Source organism: Cucumis sativus, chromosome 2, assembly GCF_000004075.3.
Source record: "Cucumis sativus cultivar 9930 chromosome 2, Cucumber_9930_V3, whole genome shotgun sequence".
NCBI classification, from domain to species: Eukaryota; Viridiplantae; Streptophyta; class Magnoliopsida; order Cucurbitales; family Cucurbitaceae; genus Cucumis; species Cucumis sativus.
Window position 1 is genome coordinate 1882981 of NC_026656.2, and position 18634 is coordinate 1901614.

The 18634-nt window shown below is 31.0% G+C and overlaps 3 protein-coding genes and 2 non-coding genes across 7 annotated transcripts; 2 read left to right on the forward strand and 3 right to left on the reverse strand.

Moving 5' to 3' along the window:
- Positions 1-3456: 3456 nt before the first annotated feature.
- On the reverse strand, positions 3457-4876 carry LOC101222316 (protein LIGHT-DEPENDENT SHORT HYPOCOTYLS 2). The gene has a single exon (XM_011650431.2). It carries the CDS (start codon positions 4278-4280, stop codon positions 3711-3713), a length of 570 nt encoding a protein of 189 aa, XP_011648733.1. The 5' UTR covers positions 4281-4876; the 3' UTR covers positions 3457-3710.
- A 3066-nt stretch (positions 4877-7942) lies between these two features.
- LOC101207481 (probable low-specificity L-threonine aldolase 1) lies at positions 7943-12649 on the reverse strand. Its single transcript, XM_004139206.3, has 10 exons — positions 12476-12649; positions 11849-12306; positions 11066-11177; positions 10078-10128; positions 9754-9825; positions 9534-9666; positions 9329-9387; positions 8788-8888; positions 8500-8566; positions 7943-8226 (listed from the first exon to the last, which is right to left on the reverse strand). The coding sequence occupies exons 2-10, from the start codon at positions 12289-12291 to the stop codon at positions 8185-8187; spliced, it is 1080 nt and encodes a 359-aa protein (XP_004139254.1). The 5' UTR covers positions 12292-12306; positions 12476-12649; the 3' UTR covers positions 7943-8184.
- A 746-nt stretch (positions 12650-13395) lies between these two features.
- Positions 13396-13468, reverse strand: TRNAR-CCG. The gene has a single exon. It is a non-coding gene; the product is annotated as a tRNA-Arg (tRNA).
- A 1026-nt stretch (positions 13469-14494) lies between these two features.
- TRNAR-CCG lies at positions 14495-14567 on the forward strand. Its single transcript has one exon. It is a non-coding gene; the product is annotated as a tRNA-Arg (tRNA).
- A 137-nt stretch (positions 14568-14704) lies between these two features.
- On the forward strand, positions 14705-18160 carry LOC101222080. 3 transcript variants are annotated; one of them, XM_031881491.1, is made up of 8 exons: positions 14705-15079; positions 15775-15918; positions 16100-16167; positions 16280-16330; positions 16401-16460; positions 16548-16836; positions 16936-17168; positions 17703-18160. In XM_031881491.1, the coding sequence occupies exons 1-8, from the start codon at positions 14953-14955 to the stop codon at positions 17739-17741; spliced, it is 1011 nt and encodes a 336-aa protein (XP_031737351.1). In that variant the 5' UTR covers positions 14705-14952; the 3' UTR covers positions 17742-18160. The 3 variants fall into 3 exon arrangements, with proteins under 3 accessions (XP_031737351.1, XP_004139393.2, XP_031737350.1); XM_031881490.1 differs by having other exon boundaries at positions 14707-14865; positions 14949-15079; positions 16548-17168; XM_004139345.3 differs by having other exon boundaries at positions 14706-15079; positions 16548-17168.
- Positions 18161-18634: the final 474 nt, after the last annotated feature.

Genomic DNA, 18634 nt, shown 5'->3' on the forward strand with positions numbered 1-18634 from the left:
ATAAGTAAATAAAAATTAAAAAATTTAGAGACAGGTGAATTTTTTTAAGCCTAACTTTATAGAACAAAAATCATATATATATATATTTCCAACAACACGCCCTAATCTTTTGCATTTGAAAAATAAAGCTTATTGACCTGATATACTACCATAAGTTTTTCTCTCTGCTACCTTATTTATAACACAATGTTTCAACCTCTAAAACTACCACTTAAAATTAATAAAAGAAATAATTGCAAAGTATATTTGTAGATTTTACTTTTAAAATTTGATTAAGACATCAAACATTTTGCTAATTAATTATGAAACCATTTGAAGAATTTGAGAGAAACAAAAGTATAAATTTCAAAAACCAAAAACACAAAATTAAAGGTTATTAATTAAACATAAACAACCCTATTCTATTCATCCCTCGACCTCCTATTTTGCTCATTGTATACTTTGACACATTATTCTTCACTTCTTTCCTAAGATGAGTTTCATAATTGTCTAATTGGACATTGTTAGTTTAGGAAACTTAAATTAAACAAAAAATTACGTACTGAGAGAAAAAAATTGGTAATTAATTATCTTACAAAAACTAAACATTTTTAATCGAAAGAAACCAATTGTAAATACAAAATGTCAGCATCACTCAATTACCCTAAACCACAATGTTAAGAGAAACAATTTTCTTTCAATTACAAACACAAAAATAACATGACTTCTACTTTTCAATTATGCAAATTCAAGAGTTGAATTGATATTCTATAAACAAATGCACCCAAATTTTGTACAATATTCAATTTGTCATTTATAATAATGGCCAAATAAGAAGGAAACTGTTGAGTATTTTCACTAACCAATAAATAAATAGTGGCATATCAATTCAAAATTTGAATTTTCAAATTTGAATGCCTTTTTCTAACAGTAAACTTTTAATCACATATATTATGATACATGCACTAACATATCCAATAGGACCCAACAAAAAAGAAAGTCATCCCATTCAAATCTTTATTGAATTCAACTTAATTAATTAGTTCGACTTTTGGTTGGGTCTCTTTGTGATTTATATTTTCTTTTACGATCAACAACTCATTTTCGAACTAAATGTTAGATGTTCGTATCCACTCGTGAACTCAAAAAAACAATAGATATATAGAAACCTGTCATTGAGTAAACGTCTCGTATACCACTAATCTTCTTGCTCGTGAATAATTTGTTTAAAAAAGATGTTTCAAATTAAAGTCAAGTTCTTGAACTAAAAAAGGTATTTTTCTTTCTAAAAATTCAAATTGCCTTGAAAATAACTAAAAAGAAAAGTAAAAACCATGGTAAAGAATTAATTGCCAATAAACAAGTTCCATAAATTAATTGCAAAACCTAAAAATTAAAAACCAAATTCTCAATTAAGCAACTTTGATTTCTAGTGTTAGAAGTGGAATGAGTGATTGTAAACTTATGATCACCAATTTTGCTTTTTAAATTTCTTATTTTGTTATTTATTTTCTACAATTTTTAAAATTAAAAAATGTATTTTTTAATAAATTTAATTAATTTTTTCTTTTAAAATTTGAACGGTAATTCAATTATCTTACTTAAAGAAGGCATGGTAAAGATAAAAAATTTAAAAAAATCTAAAAACCTTATAGTTACAAAGTAACCAAAATTATTATATGAAACTGAGCAAACATGCCATTGTATAATTTTAATAAAGATAATTGCATCATATCATATGAAAAAAAAATATTTAGAAAAAGTAGCTGATGATACTATTTTTTGCATATTGAAAATATGACAAATAAGGAGTGATATTAGAAGACTATTAGATAGTTATTAGCTTTTAAATTTACTAATTTTGGAATTTAAAAAATGGGTAACATCAATCCTATTACCAAAAATTGTTTGGCTACTTTTACATTTGACCCTTCTAACAATCTAATTATAATCATAAAATTGCATACTTGAGAAGAATCAGTGAACAAAAAGGACATAATTAATTTCAAACTAGAATTCAGGATTCAATTTCAACACAATATAATTCATTTAAGTGTAGTTCTAGTTCATTTTTTATTAAAACTTTTCATAATATAATTTCACCTTAAAAAAGGTTATTTAAGTGAAAACTACATAAAAAAAATTATAAACCCTATTTTCTTAGAAATTTATTTTTGTGTTTGAAATTTTTAGTAAATATTCAAATGTATAGTTAGGAAATAATATATAACAAAAGTAGTAGATATATTAAGAAAATTAACACAATTGTAAAAGAAAAATTTTAAAAACCAAATAATTACGAAATAAAGTCTAATTTAGTGAAAGAGTAAAACGATAATCAAAATTACTCATAAAAAGTGATTAAAAATGACAGATTAGAACAAAGGCATACATAATTTGAACTTTAGTTCACCCACTCCAACCCAACGAAGATGATTGATACTAAGTAACAAATGGATGCGTATGTTAATTAAACTATACTCGTTAATTACCTGAATAATTAGAGTAATTAGTTTTATTCTTCTAATTAATATTACGTTAAAAGATATAGCTCACATATAGGGGAAGTGTTTCTCAATTATTTCCAGACATGGAGGCTGTGGCTGTCTCTCTTTTTTCTTTCTTTTATAAATCTCCCCTATTTTGTAGACACAATTTGAAGGTTTTCCATTTCAATTCAAACCCTAATATATATATTTATAATAAGAAAATAAAAGGAAAAGGAAAAGGGAAAAAACAAAAAAAGGATATATATTAAATTTAGGGTTTTGTCTTTTTGCTTAATTGTATAGATCTTTAGAAAGATTGTGTTTTAAGACCAAAAACAACAACCCTAATAAATAGTTTTTGACTGTTTCTGTTTTCTTTATTATCATCTGATCATGGAAGAGAGAGACAGAGTGACCAAAAAAAGAAAAGAAAAGAAAAGAAAAGAAAAGAAAGAAGCCCTAGATATTGTACTACAGAATAAACCCAGAAATTTAAAGAAATTTGATAAGGAAAAGAAAAAAAGTGATCATCTTATTACATTAATTTGATTCATATTTTCCATTCATCACATTTCTTGATTCTTAAAACCCTGCTTTTTGTTTAATTTCAATCCATATATCTATACAAAGCATTTAAATATCATATCATATTCTCAAAATTCAAACCACTTAATTGAGATATAGAATTCTTTTTTTGAAAGAAAAAAAACCACCAAAATTAAACCACACACCAAGTCCACCAAACCATCAATTCAATTTTCAAACTTTACCTCAAGATCAAGAAACTATGATATTTTCATCATAATTATAAACATTTTAAATCTTCAAAATCACCTCAGGACCAAAAGAAGGTCTAATGAGTAATGTTATTGAAACTAACATCATATCCTTCTCAACAATTCTATTCAAGTGGAAGGTTCAATATCTTTAAAATCACTTCAACATATATCAAGAAAGAAAAAAACCATTATCTTTAATAAATAATATCTTAGAAAAAATTAACATCTTCCGATACTTCTAATCATAATTATAAATATTTATCAAAAGAACATAACTCAAGATTCGTCACAAGAGAAAAAAAAAACCTTCAATTCCAGTTGAAGGTTCAAATCTCCATCTCCACATTTGCAATAAATCTTCAAAATTAAAAATAGAGAGATTGCATCAAATCTTTTCTCTTACACAAAATATTTATATATAAATATATATATATATATATAGATATAGATATATAGAAGAAATTCAAGTAGTAGAATCTTGATGATGATCGTGAGTAGTAGTTGAAGAAGTATTAATTTTTTGCTTAGGCCTTTTTCTCTTCTTCTCATAACTAACACCTCTTGCTTTCGCTTGAAAATCACGAACTTCCCTTAAGTACAACCGAACCGCTCTTGCTCCGAAAGGATTTCCCTCCGCCCGACCACCGTTCTCTTCGTAAGCTGCCCGAAGCCGGCCGATGAGAGCGTCTAAGCTGCCCCACGCTTGTCTCAACGGGCACGGACAGGGGGCAGGGGGGTTGGGCAGGCCAAAGAACGGACAGGTTTGGTTGTGTACTTTTGTCTTACCGAACTGATCTAAGTACCGGAGGAATTCCAGCACGTGAGCGCCGCTGCACATCTGAAGAGCCAACGGTGGCCGGTGGTTCCGGAGGTATTGACAAAAAGTGTTCCAATCTCTCCTTTTTTGATTCTCGTACCGGCTTGGTGTGGTGGCAGAGGCAGCAGTGGTGGTGGTGGCGGTGGGTGGTGTTGTAGTGGTAGTGGTGGTGGTGGGAGTACTATTATTGGATGATGATTCTGAAAACAAATCCATTGTTTAATTAATCGGAAAGATGAAAAATGGGGAGGAAAATGTTCGTAAAAGATTGAAACTTTTGGTTATGGCCGATGTGAGAAAGATTTCATCTTTTAGGGTTTTGAAGAGAAACCCACTTATTATTTTAGGGTTTTTTGTTCCAAAAGAGAAGAAAAACTAAGAAATGGGTTTTAATCTGCATGGCAAAAAAGAGATGATCAAGAAGATCAACAACAACAATTTAAATGAGAGGAGACCATAAAGAGAAATTGACATCAATGATAATGATCATATATAAACATTGAAAAAGTTACATAATATATATATATATATATATATAAAAGAACAGAAATAGCTCAAAATTTGCTATAAACAGCCCAAAATAGCTCAAAGGTAACCCCAAAATCCAAAAACATGAATCAAAAGTGAGTTCCTTATAGAGTTGTTGTTTTTGTTATAGTGTTTCTCAGCAGAAGATAATAGAAGGGGAAAATGGAGGAAATTATTAGGAATAAGAGAGAGAGAGAGAGAGAGGGAGAGGGGAAATTTGTGATGAGGAGAGAGAAGAGAAAAGAGAAAGAGAACTGGGAGTTAGACTGAGTATGAAGAGAGAGAGAGGAGACATTAAAAGTTGAAAGGAGGAGTAAAGGGTTAAAGAGTGGGAACAGTAGTAAATAGGCAAAAAAAAAAAGAGAGAGAGAAAAGATGAAGCAGTGAAAAGAGTTGATGGTGACCATTGGTAAAAGGACACTTGTGGCTGTCACCCACTCACAATATGGCGCGTATACTAACAAAAACTACTTGAATGAGAGATCTAGGGGTTGGTTTTCTTTATTTGTTTTTGCTTAAACCAAGTACAATGGGGTTTATACTTTTCTAGGTTCTTAACAGGACACTTGGGGGAAGAGGAGTTTGATAATGATATATTATAATCACTTTAAACCTACCTTATACACTTCAAACAAAATATAATATATAATCCACTAGTTTACTACTAAATTTTCTGACAACCACGTGTCTCAACCATATAGATTTGTAATTTAACAATGAAATTTGTTTTCAAAATGTTTAAGTTATAAAAAATAATTAATTAATTCACTCGTTTTTTTCATTGATGAAAATATAAGATATATTTGTAAGAGGTTTAGTCTACTCTCCTGTTTTCTTTTTTAGGTGAAAGAAAATCAATATAATATAGAGTTTCGAGTTAGAAGCCTATACCTCTGTATTGTGATGTTTGACATTAGGTTAAGCGTGAGTTTTTGTCAAGTGGGCTCGATCGATATTCCACTCGTGTTCCTTCGACTTTGTGCCTAGTGTTTGAGCTTGGTCTCTTAGGTCAAACATTTTTGTAATATGAAGTTTAATAGATGTTTGAAAGGGGTCATGGAACTATATATACGGTGACGAGATTATAGCTTTATGTTTTTCTAAGAAAAAAAGAGACATAAATTGATATAAACATCATTTTTATATATTAATTATAAATCTATAATAAACCATTACATTGTAGTAATATATGTAATAATTAATTTGAAAAACACAAACAATTTATGTTCATTAACATTGTCTTAAAACTTAGTCCCAAAAACTCTCAATCATTCTTATTTTATTTTTTTAATTTTTGGTGAAAATGAAAAAGAAAAATTGATTGATATGGAAAAAAAAAAACAGTGAATTGGAAACCTTTTTTTTTTTTTTTTTTTTGCAAAATGAATTAATTACTTACAAGAATACATAATGGGAAATATATACCAATTATATTATGATAGTGGGAATAATAATCAATCAAGATATTTGAAAATTCTTTGTCAACCACTTAATTTCCTCCCAACCAAAAACTTATATTACATCAACACAAATAGTTTTCCCACCTTTTTTTGTATATTGGGAAAAAAAATTCTGACAAATTAAACATTCTTTTCTCATTAAAACAAAATAAAGAAAAATCCATAGAATATATAAACAATGCTTAATTTATTGAAACTTTTATTAATGAAAGTATGATGATTTGAATTTTCCTTTTTCTAAAAAGAAAATATCAGTTGTAATTGAGCTATAGTTATTGTCCAAACTATTTTGAAAATAATGAACTTTTACAAAATGTTTTGAATAGGTTTAAAATAATAATTATTATTATAGAGCTAAAAAATTAAAAGCTAATTCAACATTATATTATACAAAAAAAAAATAGTAATACCATCCCTTGTCATAAACTCACTCCAATTTTTTTAATAAAAATGTATATGATTTAATGTATTATAAACTGTATAGTAATACAAACGAATAATTATACAAACTTTATAACATAAAACAAGTTAAAAAATAAACTCAATATATATAACTTATAATTGAGCTACTATTTATTTAGGTTTATAAATATAGTATCAAACATATACTAACAAAACATTGGTTTAAATTAGAATAATCCAAATTCTAAAATTAATACCATGCATATAATTAATTTAAAAAAACAAATAAAAATGTATGTTTATTGACTCAACTTCTTTAAAATTATATACTTTTAAATAATCAACCAAAATTATGGTAATAAATTAGTATTACCCTAACCAATACACTAGCATAGTATGTTCATCAATACTCAATATAATCCTCTTCTCTAAAACTTAGATATTTGATCTTGATCTATTCATGTCATTATTGTACTGAAACATATATATACTTATATAAAGTAGTGAAAAAAGAAGAAAAAAGATATGAAAGGACTAAGGGTATTAGCTATATATATATATATATATAGGTAGAATAGAATAGGAGATAGCTAAATATATCAATTAATAATAATATGGCTGCATTTGAAGAACCCTATAGCAAATTCTCAGTCAACAGTGTTATCTTCATTGATTACAAACTACAAGGTGTGACATTCCCAAAAAGAAAAAGGAAAAGAATTCAAAAGTAATTTATTTATTTTCCATTTTTGAACAATGAAAAGAGGGAAAATCCCATTGGGTAGCAGCAGTGTTTTAAGAAACAGAAGGCTATTGAATTTGTAGACCTGGAAATGTTAACCCTAAACTGTAGGGCTGCCCTTAGCAACAACATATATGGGGGATACCCTAAAAAAAGGGAACACAGCTTCATTTTTAGTGCCCTATTTAGATAGGTATCTTCATTTTTCATTTCTTCTTTTCATTTTTTTTCCATTAAAGAAAGTGTTTAAGGTTGGTTGGTTTGGTTTGTATTGTACAAATTAGGACACATGAAGAAGAAGAAGAAGAAGGCTACCATATTTGTAATATATTATTTAATTGTATATCTCTCTTACCATTTCAAGTAAATATAATGTATTTTATTATTGCAAATAATAAATACTATGATAAATTAAGTTTTTTAGTCCATCCACATTTTCATATGCTAAGGGTTGATAATCAAGTTATCACTTTGGAATAAGTTAGAAAATAGTGATTTAGTGGATTCCTTTAATAATAAATATTATTAAAATTGTTGGTGTTGGTGTTATTATTATCCTTATACCATTAGCCAAAAGGTTTATATTCCTTTATCCACTTAAGTGCAACTAAAACAAATGTAGTTCTTGATTCCACATGCTCCATTCAAATATTAATTTGCTACAACATTTTTTGGCCTCTCTTGGTCTAGATGGCTTAAAAGTTAAAACTAAGCTCACCAAGGAAATTAAAATTTGAGGCCAAGGGTGGAAATTATCAAATCGACCACAATTATCTTTTTTTTAGTATTATTGAATATCATTGATAGGAGGAGAACAAAACAAGCACCGATGAGAGTTACTCTTACAAGTTCATAACCATCTCAGATATGATTGATTATCATAAAGCTTCACATCAAATTGCTATGTATTACTGTTTTATATACAAACTATTGGAGAGATTACGTCGAAAGAGAATAAGAAAAGGCTCGACGATAACACGACATCCATTTACACGCCATTTTCATTTGTAATTGCTCCTGCCATTGCTTGCTGTAACATAGAATGAGAGGAATCAAATCTTATATTAGTTCCTCTAATTTCGTATTTATTTCAAATCACATGTCACATTTTGAAACGTTTTATTTTAACCTTTATGTTTCATATGAAACATTCACCAGTCAAATAAATGAACAAAATATGTGTTTGTGTCAAGTTTCAATTGAATCGAAATATTCGAAGGATTTAAGGATCAACAAGTTCAAAGATAGAAAAATATAATTTAAATAAGCAAACAACATTTGTTAGTGTTTTAGTTTTGATCACCTGGAAACAGGATAAGGTGTATTGTGTATCAGTTGCTGAAATTTGGTGGTGAAGAACAATTCTAATCCTGAAAAGACAAAGATATTAGCACATAGATTTTGGACTAAGTGGTAAGGCAAGTTTCTATTATGTGAATTTTGTGCATCTCAAGTATTTTCTTGATTGGATTATTTATTTGCGAGTGTCCATCACAAGCTTCTAACGCAAGTTTATACAGATAAAGATTTTCTCAAGTGCAAGAACAACGAAACATAAAAGTTACGGGACATCGAAAGACTAAGAACGAACCTTGATGAACTTTCTGGCAATACAAGTATGCCATGTTCTTCCAAGATTTTGCTTAGTTTGTCCCCTGTTATTATTGAGCCTTCTTTTATATCCACAAATATCTGGGGTAATATAGCATGATGGAAAGAAATCATAGAAACTAATGTCAATATAGATTGAAAAGTAGACTGCAAGAAACGGAATTTTGATGCATGAACTAGAAAATTAAATACTCTGTCTAATTTTCACTGCTGTTCTAAGAGCCTTTTTTAAAGGGCAAAAAAAAAACAGATTCGCTTAATAAAAAGAAAACTTTAAGTTTATGATATTTCCACTGATCTTAAAAATATTTTTCTGAAAGACAGAAGATTGTTAGTAAAGAAACCTAACTTTCAAAAACAGGAAATAAAAAACGAAACTGCAAACGAGTTGGCAATTCAAAGATCCTATGGATATATCCAAGAGGTTGAAATCTCAAACAAAGATGAGAAGCGTCCATCATTTTACCTTAAAAGCAAAATAATATTCTAAAGCAGTGAACATACAATTAACAGATGCTTACTATGTTTGTTTCAATCAAATGGCTTTCAACTTGCAATCCTTTGATTTTATTTAATCCATCTGCAAAGATCAAAAGTCACAACTTCCCACCAAATAGGAAACAGAGAAAATGCAATATCCATAAGCTTGCACTTGCAGTGAAGAAGCCAGAACAGAGAAATTAGAGTGAGGAGGAAGAAACATAATTGCCGGAAAGGAGGTTTTACCAGCCAAAATCTTGGCGTTCTCATGATCTCCCTCAAGTTTCACAATATTCTCTTGTATTGCAACCAATGCTGCAGCACAAAGAATACCAACCTGCCTCATCCCACCTCCCAACGTTTTCCTCAGCCGTCTCGCCTGGAAAAAAAGCACAGACAGCTTTAATAAATCAAGTTTGAAATCCTTCGCATCAAGTTTAAGGGCAAAATGTGAATATAGACATACCTTGTTAATGAAGGCTCTTGAACCAACGATGACAGAGCCAACAGGAGCACCCAAACCCTTAGATAGACAAACCTAGTTAAGAAATTCAGTGAAGCAAAGATTCAATTAAGTATGCATTAGCAATGCTTCTACACTTCAGTTGAAGAATTAAATTAAATGTACGTATTCTTTTCAGATCAAGCTTAAGGATTTAATAGGTGATTTAATAGATATCTTCCTTGAAGTTGCCAGTATTATATGTTCTCAATGAATGAAGAAAAGAAGGAAATGAAGTTTTTAAGAACGAAAATGACTAAGAATAACAAAGCGGGTGGGCGATTATACAGATACAGAATCAGCTGCTTGCACGAGCCTGTCAACAGGAACACCAAGTGCCTGGATACACAAAAGCAATCGATTAATGGTTATTGTCAAAGAAGTTCCAGGGAAAAAAAACTACATGATTCCACTCCTTGAACATGTGAAGTTTGAGGGCTAGAGATCTCTCAAACGATATGTATGCAGCGGGATTGCCCATTTTAGAATATCAGTGAATAGCACCATGCTTTGTTTAACTTTAAGCATGCACAATGTTGTTAGAACAATGTAAAAATGACAAGTGAAGGAACAAAATATGTAAATACAAATTTTACGTTGTAAATCATTGCAAGGACAAGAAGAAAAAAAGGATACATGTAAAGGGAAAGAATCGATTATAATAAAACAAATTTAGTACAAAGTTTTCCATGATAGCAGCTAACAAAAACCTCTGCCTTTCTCACTTTAATATCTAATACCTTGGGCTTTCTGAATCAAGCCATGGTACGACATTTAAAACATACAATTCTAAACAAATGCAGAGCAATGTATCCATCGTCGTTACCAAGATCATCATCCAAGGGACAAAAAACATTCACAACCCTACACATTAAATTTTTTAGATATTTGTATTCGAGCAAACTTGGCCGCACCTCAACTACACTAACAGGACAACCATTTGACCCACCATATTTGATTCCCAAGAAAATTTATAGTAAATCCTAAGCAGGTGATCACTATAGCCTGAACTCATTTCCTGCCAAGTATTACAACCCGATATAAATAGGCAAACCAAAAGGAAAATCACTACTATTTAACGGTAGATATAGAACCGGAGGTGCATTCTCTTTTGACCAGAGTATCTTTCTTAATCAATCAGGACTCAGGAGCAACTTGAATTTAACATTCAAGTTTGAGCATAATTGAAAAAAACATGCAGATTAAGATTGCCAGGTACCAGAATGCATCAATTCTTGAAATTATTACTGTTAAGGTATTTTGTCAATTTACATACAACTGAGGCATTGAAAATACGAGCACCATCAATGTGAAGCTTTAAACCATGCTTCTTAGCTAAGTCTCCAACCCTGTCTGTATATTCCACAGAGAGGCATCTACCTCCACAGCTGCAGTGTAGAAAAATACTCTAAGAATGAAGTCATGATGATAAATTAGAAAGTTCTACTCATAAGAATCACTATTGAATTTGGTGTGATCCATGGGACGATGGAAAGTGCTATTGGCCAAGTAGAAGTACTTTCCATGGTATTTGGTCAAATAGTCAAGTTTGAAATTAATAGGTTAAATTATTAAAAGAAAATACCTTATTCTTTGAAAAATTTGCAAACTACAAAAGTTTAAAAAACTATACTTGAAGTAGAAATTCCATAAAAAGTCAAATAGAAATTGGGAATTCAAATAGTATGACGGGTGACTCGAATAAATTCCCTTCTAACTCATCATCACACCGTTCTATGTTTCAATTCCCGTTTGACTTTCCATAGGAATTTTACTTTATCGGTAATTTTATAAACGATTATGAAATGTGACAACTTTTAATAGAATACGGGTTTTTTTAAAAACAACAGCCTACCCTCAGGGCTACGATTTATAATATAGCAAGAATTCTAAGCATTACTTAAAACTTAAAAGCAATTTAAAGTGAGTAAAAAACATTTCAAAATGTTTCCACTAAAAAGCACTACTCCCAAAGCCATCCCAACACTCATCAAAACTAACAAAAATACATTAGCGGTATAATGAAATATAACAAACGAGCAAGAAAACGAATCCTTACTTGGCATGTGAGTTTTCCAAGCAGATAAGCCTGGTAGTTGGAAACACAAGCTCTCCTCTTGGGTCTCTAATGGCAGCTTCAATCAAATCCAAGTCCATGGTTCCATCTCCATTATTCCTGACAGTCCTAGGATGAACCCCTCCAATAGTTGCAATACCTCCATTTTCATAAATATGAATATGAGAATTATCCCCAAGAATAACCTCAGACCCCCTAATCTCACAATGGACAAGAACACTAATGAGGTTGCCCATAGTCCCAGAAGGCACAAAAAGAGCCGCCTCCTTCCCCATAATCTTTGCCATTTCTGTTTCCAATCGAAGGGCAGTTGGGTCATATTTCAATACATCATCATCAACCTCTGCGCTCGCCATTGCAGCCCTCATCGCCTCGGTTGGTTTGGTGACAGTGTCTGAACGAAGATCGACAGTTCTCTTCACCATTTTAGAAAGAGAGAGCTGATGAAACAAACAAGAAAGGGTAAAAAAAATCAGTTCAGACAAAAAGGGGTTTCTACTCTAGCTTTGATTCTTTCACAAATTAAAAGAAAACCCATCTGGTATGATGATTTGAAGCGATTGAAAAGCAATTTAAAAAACCACCCAAAAGAAATCGATACGACGATACCTGTGTTTTGGAACTGTTTCTCTTCTCTATGACTTGAAAGAATAACTGAGCGGGTGATTTATACAAGGGGAAGCAGGTGAGTGAGCAGTTCAACTGCCCCTCTCGTTTGAGTTTCTACGTAAAAGTTACGAACAATTGGATTCTAAAGGATCAAAACTCCAAGAAGGAAGCTGGTGAGATAATTACAGAGAAAAAGTTTGAACCAAGGTATGAAAACGGCCACGTCATTTGATGTGATTGCCACGTACTCGCCACATCATTTGAAGCAACAATAATGGATGAACAGTCGTAAATCAAAATAGACTACTATATCACTTTATCTATTATATTGTTTTATGTACAATAGATCATTTAAAAGATTATAATAAAACAATATTAGGTGCCACAGAAAAAGAATAAGTGTTCTTGTAGAAAAGCTTCTCATATTATTCTTTCATGATAGTAACATATTTAAATAATGTGGGGTTTAATTCCCAAAGATTGCCATGTTTGGCCCACCTTTTGTCCTTATAGGGACGGTGTCTTCCACCAAATATTTATACAAAACAAATTGATTTTAAGCTGTATAGATAGAAAATAAAAAGATTTTAACCTTCTGTTCGAAAGTGTTATTAAAATTTTAAATTAACCAATCATTTCAATTTAAATGATTAACTCTTCTTTTAAATTTTGGTTAGTGATTATTTATAATACTTTCAATTTAATTTATATATTTTCGTTAAACTTTACTAGTATAGAAGGATGGTCGATTGTTTTCTAAAAATATGTATGTTCAGGTGATTAACAATAAGCATTATTGTAATCGAGACTAATGCAAGAAAAATGTGTGAATAAATATCATATATCATATAGTTTTAATCAAAATATGGGAAGAGAGAAAATTGATTGTTTTGTAAAAGAAAAAGTGAAAATAAAAATAGCGTTCACGATGGGACTCGAACCCACAATCTCCCGCTCCGGAGGCGAGCGCCTTATCCATTAGGCCACGCGAACATCTTTTAATAGTTCCTCAACAATTAAAAAGTTATAAAGTTTTAGAATAACAAATCGGAACTTTGAAAAACCCTTAAGGAGAATTTACATAAAATTCATACGTTGAAACGGAATGCATTTTCTTTAAAATTCTAAAAACTCACTTATCATTGTCTTAGTTTAAAGTTAATTTTCATACCAATAGTATATATATGAAAATTCAATTGAAACATTTTACTTTATAATTTCTAATATAAATATGTCTCAATTTATAATTTAACTTTTTTTTCCTACTTAATCAAACTGATAATTGAGTTTAAAGTAATGTTAAAACTAAAAATATCTCAATTTATAGTTCGTCAACTAACATTACGGGTGATTGTCCGTTTTGGAGTCAACCAAAAATCAAACTAAATCAATCGATTTTACCCCTAAATAAATTAAAACCAACTTACAACGAAGAACAAGACTAATCGATAGTTATATTTTGATAATGTTATTATCAATTTGGGTCTCCATTTCTTGCGTTTTATTTTTTCTTCTAAGTTTTTATTTTAACTCTCCACTTTGTTTTGATTTTGTTTTTTACCTTTTAACTTTAAATTAAAACCACATTCATTTTATTTCTAATAAATTGCAATGTGACAATTTATTATTATTTTGTTTTTTTCACAACTTTCTAAACAAAAACATTTTTTTCTAAACAAAAAATATACATAGACCATTATAAAGTAACCTAATAAAAGAATAATTTAGTTGAAGAGCGTATTTATATCGATAGTTTTCATTGGGCTTACCGGTAAATATATGGTCTAAACCAATATTTGGTTGGTTTTCTCCGAATACATCCAATTTATACTAAGAAATAGAAAGAAAAAAACTATTGCATCACTTTCTTATGAAATACAAAAAAAAAAGTGTTTGTCACAAGGTGGTTGTTTGATATGAAAGGATTCTTTTTGTTGTATTGTACTTTTGAATAACAATGGTAGATGTTATCTTAGTTTTTAATTACATATTGTTTTGAAGATTCCCTTAACAAAAAGGGTTCGCGTGGCCTAATGGATAAGGCGCTCGCCTCCGGAGCGGGAGATTGTGGGTTCGAGTCCCATCGTGAACGTTATTTTCATTAACTAAATTTTCAAGAATATTGGAACAAAGTTTTTAGGCTATTTTATTTTATTAATTAAAACAATCATTAAAATTTGATTATTTATACAATTAAGACAAAATTTTCGAAATCAATTATAAAGTTATGAAGAGTAATTATCCTAAGTTCATATTCCATATGTAGCTTGATTTGGACGAACCCTAGTTTCCATTTCAAATTTGGGAAATTTTTCCTTTTGATTCTCATCCTTTCCCGCTGTGACATACTTCACATCTTCACAAACCTCCCGCCATTCGTTTCAATTTTAGTTGGGTACCCAGTTCTCTCCATCACTCAGCGTGAAGAAATTCTAGTGCACGATTTGATTTTTTTTTTTTTTTTGCAAACTAGAGATATGATGAAAGGAAGAAATTCTGGGAATTTTTCGAATCCATGTTTGACAATGCATCAGCCATGGGCTTCTTTGCTTGTCTACGGAATCAAACGCATCGAGGGCAGGTCTTGGCCTGCACCGCTTAGAGGTTCCTTCCTCTCGAAATCCCACGTTCTTCTTGGAAATCTTTTTTTTTTCGGCGCCAGGCTCTGTTTAATTTGTTTGAATGTTGGGATAAGCAGACAAAATGATAGTAGAATTGGGTAATCGTGGGTTTGTAGTTACTTTATTGTTTGTCATTTGTTTGATTCTGGATCAGATGCATGATTGGTTGGGAATTAGCGTTTTTGTTGTCTTTGATTTTCTGTTTCTGAAAACCATGCTTATTTAAGAATATTTTATTGGGGGCTTTTCAAATAAATTTAATTTCTTCCTTTTAACATTTTTTGTCAGAACTTAGAAGCTTTAGTTATAAAACTTTCGTAGTATTTCAGATATTTGGCTATAATTTCTAGAGCTTTTATAGAGTGAAAAACTAAATGAAGACTTCATATGAGAAGGGTTTTTTCCCCCCGGAAAATAATGTTAGTTTATTACGCCATATACGTTTTTCATTTTATTTTTAATATAGGTGAATTGCAGATGATCCATGTGAGATTTTACGCTATGAAAAGGATTTGAAACTAAAATAACAAACATTGTTGAACATTGTATGTTTGTGAGTGTCCTATTTTAGTTGTCTTCTTTATTTTTTTGTAGTGGTGTATCTTTTGTTAATTAACCTTTTCTTTGTGAATATGGTCCAGTAATGATTGTTCTAAATTATGAATTTGATATCTGAAGGCCGTCTTTGGATTCATGCTGCGAGTAAGGTTCCTGAGGATTCTACAATCAAAGCAATGGAGGATTTCTATAGAGAACTTTATGCTTTGGATGGAATTACTGATCTTAAGTTTCCAGAACATTATCCTGTTTCAAGGCTTTTAGGTATTTAATTCGATGGTTTTTCATGATATATTACTTGTGTGTTGCTTACTGGTTCATGTTTTTGTTGGCTCTCTTTTCTGGCTCTATTTCAATATTCCAGCGTCTGAAATATTTAAGTTATTGCTTGGAGTTTATCATTAAAGTAACACCATAATTATTTCTTACACATTTGTTCATTCAGGGTGTGTTGAAGTCGTTGGCTGTGTTCGTGGTGAAGAACTGAAAAACTGGGATAAAGTACCTGAAGGGGTGGGTAGCATAGTTTTTCTTATGCATACCTTAGTTTATGAGATATCTTAATTCTTTTTTTCCTTTTTTTTTTTAAAGCTAACTAAAGTATACCTATTTTATTTGAACGCAGGTTAGAGTAGAAGCTCAAACTGATTTCTGCTGGCTCTGTGAACAACCACAGGTGTGCACTGATTTGAACAGAAAATCACATTTTGGATTAATAGTTTACCGAATGACATTTTTTTTCTCAGAAATTGCTGATTCCATTTGAGATGCGCGGTTTCCAGGGTGTTTATAACTTAGAAAAGAGGGTAGGGATGTTAATTTTGTTTTGATTCTCTTCTTATTGCTTATTTTGTGTGTTTCCGTATGTTATAAAGTCAGTTGTATTTCGTCAGATATTTGAAGCAGCAGTTAGAGGTCTCACCCGTGTTAAATGCCCACTGCCTGTAAAGTTTCAACTTCCAGATCCTAGAGATCCCTTCTCCTTGAAGCCAGGATCTGTATCTTCATGTTCTCCCGAGACTAAAGGATCTGGATCTGAAGTGGATAAGTCATCTAAACTCAATGCTGCGATAGCTGGTGCTCGAGCAGCCGCTACTCAGTTTACGAGAAAGTACCAGGACCCCCAGACTTCGTCTGATTTTGGAATGGGAAGTAAATCCAGAACTGAATTCTTGGGAGGAGATCAATTTCAATCTTCCAACTTCCGTCAAGACAATGTTTCACGAGGAAATTTCGAAGTTGGAATGGGAAGTAAATCCAGAACTGAATTCTTGGGAGGAGATCAATTTCAATCTTCCAACTTCCGTCAAGACAATGTTTCACGAGGAAATATCGAAGTTGGAATGGGAAGTAAATCCAGAACTGAATTCTTGGGAAGAGATCAATTTCAATCTTCCCACTTCCGTCAAGACAAGGTTTCACGAGGAAATATCCAAGAACAAACTAGTGGCTACCATGTTCGATCTCAGGGACTTTTTGCACAACGACAGCAGCAAAGTAGAGCTCCTTCCAAGGTATGCGTTTTTTTTAACAACTGTTAATACTTTAAATGAAAAGGAGCCGTGAACAAATAAACTGACCATAATTAGCTCTTCATTTTCAAAGATGTTACAAATTGATATAACTTGGGTTTAGGGGCATAATAGGATTTAAATCATAGATATTCTAATCGTACTAATGAAAAGATGATTAATTATTGTGTATCAGTAGATAATCCTTACAGTATGTTCTTAAATATATTGTCAAACGCTATAGCTTGTTACTAAATCTAGACTAGTCTTGAATAGTTCATTGCTTCTTCCACCTCCAACTTGGGTATCTTTAAAACAGTCTGATACCTTTCCATTAAACTGAAGAATGTATTACTGTTTGCAAGATTGTCCATGTGCCGTATGGCATCCTCGTTAATGTTAGAGGAAGGACGTTTCAACATTTTAAGAGTCCTATTAACAGAAATCATTCCTCGTTCTAAGACAGTTTTGGATTCTTATTTGTGATGCCATTATTAATTGCTACACGTAATTAATGAGCCGTTCGTGTCTTGTTAGATATTTGCCGCTGCTGTGAGAGATCTGAAACCGACATGAATGTTGACCAATTCAATTGCTGAGAGGATTTGTACATAGAGAAGCAGCTGTAACTGGTGTTTTGTTGGTTATGGTTTAAGTTATAAATAGAGGGTTTGGGTTGAGAGGAAAGTGAAGTATTTTGTGGAATTCCCATGGTAGGAAATTTGGTAGAGTCTAGCCCTTTTGAAAAGCTAGGAGTTACCTTGTTAATTGTATAAGCTTATCCGTTTATTGGTGCTTTTATTATCATATATGTATATATTTTTATCAAAAGAAACCCTTGTGCAGTTGAATTTTTTGAGAATACACTCTCAAAAGCTAGATTTTACTTGAGAAATATGTGATTCAATCTACATTAAATAGTCTATGGAGGGTTTGTTTAAGTTACATTTGGATTATTTAAATCAGCAAAGACTTGGTCGTTTGTTCTCATGAAATGTGTTTATTCTTGCAAAGACATGGTTGTTTGTTCTCGCAAAATATGTTTGTGCTAGATGTTCTCTTTCAATATTCTTAACTTAGGGTTGGGGTCCAATAAGTATTCAGATTAGGGGTCCTAGAAGTTGAAGATTGGGATGAGGGAGGGAGAAAAAATACAAAGAAAAACACTAAATTTTCTTTTAAAATTAATAAATCAAAAGTAGTATTTGATGGAAAAAAAAGGGTAGAAGCTCATTTTTTATTTTAGTGTTTTCGTATTATCATTCTTTAAGTAAAAGAGAAGAAATTTGTACTATAATATCTTGTTATTGTGAATAAATAATGCAATAATAATAATTATTTTTCTTTTACTGTTTTTACATTTACATATTCATTGAAGTCATAATCGCATACACAGAAAAAATAAAAATGTATTGTTTCACCTCTAACCACTTCTTTTGGATTAGATCTTGCCGGGATTGGCCCATGGC

What these genes read in the sequence shown, in the direction of transcription:
- LOC101222316 (XM_011650431.2), bottom strand. Translation starts at nt 4,280, where the DNA reads ATGGATTTGTTTTCAGAATCATCATCCAATAATAGTACTCCCACCACC.
- LOC101222080 (XM_004139345.3), top strand. Translation starts at nt 14,953, where the DNA reads ATGATGAAAGGAAGAAATTCTGGGAATTTTTCGAATCCATGTTTGACA. An exon ending in TTGGCCTGCACCGCTTAGAG is followed by an intron (nt 15,080 to 15,774) that starts GTTCCTTCCTCT and finishes TGATATCTGAAG; the next exon opens with GCCGTCTTTGGATTCATGCT. An exon ending in GGGATAAAGTACCTGAAGGG is followed by an intron (nt 16,168 to 16,279) that starts GTGGGTAGCATA and finishes ATTTGAACGCAG; the next exon opens with GTTAGAGTAGAAGCTCAAAC.
- LOC101207481 (XM_004139206.3), bottom strand. Translation starts at nt 12,291, where the DNA reads ATGGTGAAGAGAACTGTCGATCTTCGTTCAGACACTGTCACCAAACCA. An exon ending in CAAGAGCCTTCATTAACAAG is followed by an intron (nt 9,667 to 9,753) that starts GTATGTCTATAT and finishes CTTTTTTTCCAG; the next exon opens with GCGAGACGGCTGAGGAAAAC. An exon ending in ATTTGATTGAAACAAACATA is followed by an intron (nt 8,889 to 9,328) that starts GTAAGCATCTGT and finishes ATATTACCCCAG; the next exon opens with ATATTTGTGGATATAAAAGA.